General features: G+C 45.2%; 1 protein-coding gene across 3 annotated transcripts in view; it reads left to right on the top strand.

Moving 5' to 3' along the window:
* Positions 1 to 8,395, top strand: part of ankfn1b (ankyrin repeat and fibronectin type III domain containing 1b) — a 177,630-nt gene that overhangs the window by 123,041 nt on the left and 46,194 nt on the right. For 2 of the 3 annotated variants that reach the window (XM_008436408.2, XM_008436409.2), the window contains one exon: positions 3,893 to 4,015. The exons of the other annotated variant lie outside the window; for it this stretch is intronic. In XM_008436408.2, coding sequence (XP_008434630.1) covers positions 3,893 to 4,015 — 123 coding nt within the window. The remainder of the gene's footprint in view (positions 1 to 3,892; positions 4,016 to 8,395) is intronic. 3 annotated transcript variants of the gene reach the window in all.

Below are 8,395 nucleotides of genomic sequence, written 5' to 3'. Positions count from 1 at the left end.
GTGTGTGTGGGTGTCCATGTGTGTGTGTGTGTGTCTCCGTGTGCGTGTGTGTGTGTGGCTGCGTGTGCGTGTCTGCGTGTGTGTGGGTGTCCATGTGTGTGTGTGTGTCTCCGTGTGCGTGTGTGTGTGTGGCTGTGTGTGTATGTCTGTCTCCGTGTGCGTGCGTTTGTGTGTGTGTGTGTCCATGTGTGTGTGTGTGTGTGTGTGTCTGGTGTGTGTGTGGCTGTGCGTGTGCGTGCGTGTGTGCGTGTCCGTGTGTGTGTGTGTCTCCGTGTGTGTGTTTGTGTCATTGGGACAGCTGCATGGGGTCGATCCAGGACTGAGGCTCTCATGGAGCCGAGCTCCAACCCTCCAGTTGCCACCAGTCCCACCTGCTTCACATGTGCCGCTTTTTCATCTCAGCCCCTCAAAGGAATTCCCTCGGACCTTTTCTGTGTCCTCTGCCCCTCCGTGCTGTTTGATGTCGTCATCCGTTGTGTTTCTAAGCATTACCCCTCTCATCCTTTAGGCCCACGGTCATGTTGTGTCATCTGTTTGCTCGAAAAAATGCGTTTGAACTTCTATAAGGGACCCTTATTTTACGCACCGGCCACAGATTAAAGCCTATTAGACGCATAAAAACCAAACCGTCCATTAACAACAAAAGATGATCCGAACCAGATCACTGCAGAAGATCCTGACTTAATTACGGTTACCCTGTGAACAGAGAGCTGCTGTTGACGTCGGTGAAAATCAACACCAGTAGCTCGCAGTTGCGTTCGCGCACAGCATTGAAGTGGACGGCGAAGCCGCGTCTGGACTTAATGCGCTGAATTAGGAGCTCATCACCGACCTGCCAAAAATCCTTCAGCTCCGTCTGGATGATTCACGTAGGAAAATATGCCTTTGTCTTTGCTGTTGGGAGATGCTGGCGCTGAGGCAGGAATGATGGTGTGTAGGATGTTGGAGTGGGACGGCGACAGTAACGGACTTTCCTGCTTTATTAGAAATATAAAGTCATTACTGCTGTATTTAAAAAGAGAAACACAGACTGTACATGAATTAAAATATATACAAGATGTGAATTGTTTAAAGATTTGATGTGTCAGGGTAACAGATGATGTTTTAAAGAGCGTATTTCATGATTTCTACACATTTTCCTTTTAAATCGTGTTCAGGCTTGGAGCTCATGATGGTTTTATTAAAAAGAAACTCAGGAGCAGATGAACGTCGCCGACTAAGGAAACTCGAAAAAACACCATTTCATAATTATCCTGTTTCCTTATTCAAATGATGCTTGAATAAGTTTGTTTACGTGATAAGTCGTCAGGAAGCTACTTCCTGTCTTCTTCTTTGTGGATCACAGTGACATCCTGCTGTTGATCACGTGACTCGCGATGCGAAAGGGGTTTCTCCATTTTAGTTTTTCAAAATAAATCAATTCAATATGGGCAAAAAAACACACCTCCTCCTGACACCAAAAGCTAATGTTGAAAGACGAACGTTTTCTTCTAAATTGGTTTGTTTCCATTAAGCACATTTTTTTTCAAATGTCAGATCAATGGACCGATGATTCTAGGTACCAAACGCCAAACTCGGCTGTCAACACATAAAATAACGGCTGTAGTTTTAGGAAAAGCTTGTGGAAAAAACATTTATACGTCAATTTGTGCGGTGAGAAGGAGGAAGTACAGAGAAATGTTGGAGAGGCGTTAGCTTGAGACCTAGCAGACAGGCACTCTGGACAGGGATTTACAAGTTTAGTCCTGAAAATCATTTCAAGATGATGTCAGACATGCAGAGAATGAGGAAAGTAAACAGACTGATATGCAATCAAACCACAGTTTCATTCATTTAGCTCAGGCACTGAGAAAGAAAATCAATATTTGGTCATTTTTGCAGGAAACAACCATGAAGTGACAGTTTGGACAGATACTTAATTAATCTGAGGATTTCATAATAGATTTTACACAAACTGAGGGAAGAAAAAAACTTCAAGCTTTCAGCAACCATCAGCTGGTCTGGCTGTTGACTCTGTCGCTGTAGCACAAACTGGCCTGTGGGGGCGCTGTTTCCCGAATCCCTTACATGTTGCAGTTCCTCCCCTTGAAACTCCCTGATTTTATGCATATAGTCAGAATATTAGAAATGTCTTTTCTGTAAACAAATCAAACTTTGTCAACATTGAAAAGAAATCTGTAAGTTTGAGGGCATCAAAACATGATGACATAAAGAAAAATAAGAGAAAAGAAGCCTCGTCTTTTTAGAAAAGTCACTATCCATCCATCCATTTTCTTACACCCTTGTCTCTCAGTGGGGTCAGGAGGTGCTGGTGCCTCTCCAGCTAACGTTCCGGGCGAGAGGCGGGGTCACCTGGACAGGTCACCAGTCTGTCTCAGGGCAACACAGATAACCATGCACACACACACTCACACCTAGGGACAATTTGGAGAGGCCAGTTAACCTGACAGTCATGTTTTTGGACCGTGGGAGGAAACCGGAGTACCCGGAGAAAACCCACCATGCACAGGGAGAACATGCAAACTCCATGCAGAAAGACCAGGAATCGAACCCAGAACCTTCTTGCTGCAAGGCAACAGCTCTACCAACTGCGTCACTGTGCAGCCCATAGAAAAGTCACTAATTATTATTATTTTTTTAAAATTACTATTTACTCTGTAGTAGCCCTGAGGTTCTCCGCAGCTTGTTGCTGAAGTTTCGTATCTTAAAGTCGTTGTGCGTTTCCGCGTCTCCAGCTCTGGTGCTGAGTGGGTTTCCTCGTTTTGAGCCCGGCTCTTTGATGGAGCACAATAACTCATTTTGATTAGTCTCCAGTGTAGCTGCAGCAACATTACGCAGCCTCATCAAATGTATTCCGGGCAAGAATAAGCCAAAACATTACATTTCCTGTTTTTAATTTTGAGGAAAAAGTTGAGCTGGGACGTCGTCGGCCCAACAGACGAGATTAAAACGTGTGGGATTTATTTATTTTTTTTCTCTTTGAGGAAGATTGAGGGAAAATGAGGCCGGAAGAACGCGGCTTTGCCCTGGAGCTCCATGTTTCCTCAGAGACCTGAATCATTGTGATGCTGTTTGTCTTTGAGAACGGCTGTTCTTGAAACATTTTCTGTGTTTTCGTGAAGATTGACGGCACCCAGCGGAGCTATTGGCACGGCGGGTAAAAAGTCTTAGAATCATTATTTCATTTATTGCAGAAGTTTCAACTCAGCGGATGAATTTGGAAAAAATCCAACTTTTAATTTGGCTACATTTGTCCCAGGGGGGAAACATCAACCTCATGAATCTGTCTGCAAATGAATTGATGGCCACTTCTTGCGTTAATACTTGTTAAAGGACGACGTTTGATCTTTATGATGTTTATCTGGGTTTGTTCTCCTGACGTTCAGCTTCTCAGGCTGTGATTTGATGAAACGTTTGGATCGTTATCCTGGTGAAAAGCCCACCTGGGGTTTTATTCAAAATGAAATCACACACACAGCATCACAGATCCTCTACCGTACCTTAGAGAGAGTTGGATTCAGAGCTTGTTTTACATCAAACCATCTTTTCCAGGCCAAAAAGTAACATTTTTGTTTCATCTGGTCCCATTAAATGGCTCCTGCTGAAAACCCCCAGCAGTTTTTATTATGACATCCCTCCCAAACATCACTGGAGTCTTAAACCAAGGATTTGTTTTTACCATCCTGGTCACTTTGTACAACGGCTGTAAAACGGATCCTCAGAAAAACAAGAAGTTTTTAATTTCCACTAAGACGTTCATAGACACGGAAAACAAAAGCACATGTTATAAAAATGTTTCCGTAGACGACGGCCTCACTTTGGGAAGAACCTTTTTATTCTTTTCCGCCTGTTGGGTCTTAATGTTTCCTTCTGTTGTTGTTCTGCCGTCCAGGTCCGAGTCGGGAATCTCCAAATTCACCCACCGACTCTCCCTGAAAGAGCGACCAGCCAAAGCAGAGAAGACGTCTTCGGACCGTCCGCCGTCCTACAGAAGACGATCTCTGAGTGTGGACTGGTAGGACGTCTTTCAGTGTCTTCATCATGAAGCGGCGAACAGTGTGTGGCCCATTTAAAGCTCAAACTCACTTAGAGGTAGGGCTGTAGTGATGCAATAATCTCACGATACGATACACGATATTCTGCTCACGATGCGATATATATTGCGATATTCAGCAAACGATACAATTCAATACACCTTTGCGATTTTCTGAAGGATTTTAGAGGGACAGAGTGATTTTGGTGACATTTTGTGACTGTAATAGAGTTGGATTGAATTAATTTAACTGAAAACTGATTAAAAGCACCAACTACATGATACCTGGCTCTGATTGGACACAGACTTGAAGTCGACAGCTGGACAAAATGAATCAAACATGTTTCTTTTAATAGAAACAGTACAAACTGTAGCTTACATGAATTTGTAAAGTAAATAAAGTTCACCAAGTACCTGCTCTGAATAGTTTGATACCTTTTTAACCTGGACACTCTAAGCCTGATGACCGAATCACTCTCCCGGTGAAGCAAGCAGTGAGTGAGCCAGGTGACAGGTGGATTTTACGATACTTGCGGATGAATATAGATTTTTTTCTAGGAAAGAAAATATCAATATATGTCGCAAAATCGATATTGTTACACAGCAATACTTGGAGGGATTCATTTCACGCTGCTGCAGCCCTGGAGACGTACAGAATCTCATCCTAGCTGAACTAAATCTGGGCGTTTCACATGAATTACTGCATTAATGCGGCGCGGCATGCAGGAGGTCAGCTTTAAGACGGGACAGAGAGAAACTCGGGTCCAGAACCTGCTTTCTGATCTGGACCCGCTCACTACGCTGCACACGCTGCACACGCTGCACATCAGCACACAGGGGAAAAGCTGACGGCGTCACCAGCTACTAAAAACACAAAGTTGCTCCAGGATTCGACCTCAGAGCAGCAGAAAAGCGCCGCCTGTCGCTTCAGATGAAGCTGGTGCTTCATCCCGGCAGGTTTTGCGTGTTTCACTCCAGTTTTTTGCTTCATAATTGATGAACCCAAAAAGAAAGAAATATCAGCTTTGAGTGTTTTTTCATCTCATATATTTAATTTTTAAATCTAGTTAATTTGGTTGTGACGTCAGGAAGAACAGAGGGACATTTCTGTCCATCTCTGAATGTCCTCTGGTCTGTTAATATGAAATGAGTGAAATGAAACTTTAGATTTTGGGTAAAACACCCAACAGGTCCAAGTCCAATTCATGTCCCGAGTTATCGGTGTAAAAGCCAAGTTCAAGCCTCTGAAGGTTTTTTAAAGTGAAGTTTAAAGTCTGCATGTTAATGACCCGAGTCTCCAGCCCTGATACAAAGTAATTTATCACAATAAATGACATTTTTGATCATATTCTAATCTACTGAGCTGCAGTAGGTCTGTAACTTCCTGTTGTTAAAAGTAAAATGAAACACAAAGTCCTGAGTTTTGCACTCGAATGTCTTAAACACATGTCGGTGGCCATGAGTTTTCCAGATTGCAAAGGGATTTTCTCGAAGAGCAGATTTATCTGATCGCAGCGGATTTCAGGGCCGTGACGCTCATTAGGCCAAACTGGTTCTGAGCTCAGGCTCAGAGGATCAGGGCTTCTGCTGCCCGGCGTTTCGGGGTTCTGGGGAGGGAACGTGATGCCGCCGCTCCTCTCTGCCGCGGCATCTTGAGGACCGCCGCGTTGGTGAAGTTCCCGTCGTCAGCCAGCCGATGAAAGGAACTTGAAAGATGTGAATCCTTCTGGCCTCGGCTCGTTCGTCGCCCCGCTCGCCCCGCTGTTCGTCCATCTGGCCGCCTCCCCGAACTTCCTGCTGCGATTTCTTGGCTCTTCCTTTATTCTTCCCCTCTCTGTTGGGAACAAAGTCTGGATCTTCCACCTGTTTTTCAGTCAGACTTGAAGTGATGGTCGGTGATGAGACGCTGCGACTCTTTGGAGCGAACGGCTGGAGCCGGCGTCCTGACTGTCTGTCGTGCCTTGTGGCGATTCGCTCATCGATGTTACGTCACATTCTGCTTACTCAGCAGATTTCTTATAAATCCGTCACACCGGGAAGCCTCTAATTGGAAAAAAAGAAAACATGACCGCTGTATGCGCTGGGTTTTTACCTCAGAGTGGCCAGCTCTCTGTTATTCCTCTGTCAATTCGATACAGTAGGGGCTTCCACACTTCTGTGTCCTCTGTCACTTTTATCATTAGCTAAATCTGTTTAATCGGTTGTTAACATGTGGTAGCCTGTTTTTCCGAGCCTCCTTTAAATGCAACATGAACGCTACAACGGTCGTGCTGGGTTTACACCTGTGCGGCAGCGAAGGAGACCTGCTGCTGCTGTGCAGAGCTACGCAGGTGTGTTAGAATCATGGCAGCAAAACGCAAAGAACATTTCACAGTTTTTCCCCCAAACTAACTGCCTGTTGAGTAAAGCTGCTGGATGCAGGTAAAGTTAGCTAAAAGATGACTAGCTAATAATCAATACAGCACCTTAAGCTTAACAAGTAGCCTGTAGGCTACCGATGTTGTCTATGTTCAGCTACGTACATTAATTTTGCCCCCAAAAAAGTCGATCCCCTCTCCCCCCTGCTCGCATAAGTCGTTCAACTAGACAGCTGTTTGTAATCCATAGAGGAGGCCCAGAAAATGTTTGGAAGCCACTGCCTTATTGGGAGCATTGAACACAAAAGGGTTGATCAAATAAAACATTCCTATTTACCAAGTTATGCTAAAACATGAGGCTGCAGATGACGGTAAATCAGGAGCCGTAGCTCCCCTGCAGTAGCTGCTCGGCGGAGTCACTTTGCGGTTTGTGGAGCTACAGGTGTGGGATTCTCTGCGGTCCAGTCAAACCACGCTGGACCCGCTGTGAGATCTTTTGTTGGACTGTGAGACGGACTGTGTGGTCTCTGAGTGTGACTGCGATGTGTGGTCCAGCAGCAGAAACGTGGTGCTAAGTGAACAAGCCGAGGTGTGCGCCTGCAGCGCGAGGTCCTCGGCTCTCGCAGCTCCGTGTTTTCCTTCAGGCCCGGGTTGATGTGGTCTGGTTCTAATGGAGCGCTGTGGGTGGATTGGACGCGCTCGTTTAAAGGGATACAGCTGCAGTCCAACTTTCTCCCCGCGCCGAGACGCCGTTACATCAGCGTGACTCTCCCTGTGTGACGCGGCGAGAGAGTGGAGGTCGAGGGTCGCGTCGGGTAGACGGAGGCCGAAGGGGAACGCTCAGTCATCGACGGTCACAGACGAAACGGGTCCGACTCGGCTGCATTCCTCCAGTTCTTTAACTTTTATGCTTTCCTGTTGTCTGTGCCAGAAATTTAACCTGTTAAATGGTCAAACCTGTGTTGTTTCTGTGTTCGGGTTCAGATGCTCTTCAGGCTGCTGCATATTTCATATTGTGATATTTCTCATCTCTCGCCTCGTTATAACTTATAAACAATAAAAGTGCATTACAGCCATTACTCTGTTACAGGTTTTACCACCTCTGTGTGATAAATAAGGAAAATATCAGTGATATAAACTGTAGTACCTACTGCCAAACTAGCTTAGCTTAGCTTAGCTTTTATCTGCTAGCTAAGACGACGGAGATGTAGCCTTCGGGTTTGTTATTCTGCCAGTCACCAGAACTTTATTCCTTTACAAATCCGTTTAAACATTGATTGTACGCGTCCATAAGTTTAAACGAAGCTCCTCCATAGTGTTCAGTGAGTCACAGCAGGAGGTCGGCGTTGAGTTTCACATCGTCTGACATGTTTTCCTTCTCCGTCTCATACGGGTCGATCCCAACGGCAGCCATTTTGTTCGTGTATCTTTGTCTCACAGTGGTTAAGAGCGTCCATGTGCGTTGTCCATGTTTGCCTACTAAGATGGCGCCGATCAGTTCCAATTCAGACTTGTGAGAACTAAGTCAGTGAAGTTTCATTTAAAACTTTTATATCTTTGTGTCATGTGGCATAAAATTATAAACATTTTTTGAACCAAAGTGGGTTTGTTGGTGAGGAACCGGTCAGGAGAGATGAATATATTAACTGACACGTCGGTGAGGTGAGGTCACACCTGGAGGTCACCGCTTTCTGGTTTCACACAGGGAGAAATAAAAAGAATAAAAACCGTCCCAGATAAAGAGAATCACGGAGCTGGTCAAACCATCAGGAGACGKGTTCTGCTCCAAAACGTCCAAATCAACCTCAGAATAAAAGACAAAGAATTTAAGACGCTCCTGAAGACATTGTCCACAGCGGGACATGTTCTGTACCGACATGGACAAAAAGGATCCATGGAGAGACATGGAGACATGGGGACATGGACACATGGGGACATGGACTCATGGGGACATGGACACATGGGGACATGGAGATATGGGGACATGGACACATGGGGACATGGA

Source organism: Poecilia reticulata, linkage group LG19 (genome assembly GCF_000633615.1).
Source record: "Poecilia reticulata strain Guanapo linkage group LG19, Guppy_female_1.0+MT, whole genome shotgun sequence".
Taxonomy (NCBI): Eukaryota; Metazoa; Chordata; class Actinopteri; order Cyprinodontiformes; family Poeciliidae; genus Poecilia; species Poecilia reticulata.
The sequence above is the reverse complement of the archived record's forward strand: the minus strand, read 5'-3'. Positions and strand labels throughout refer to the sequence as shown.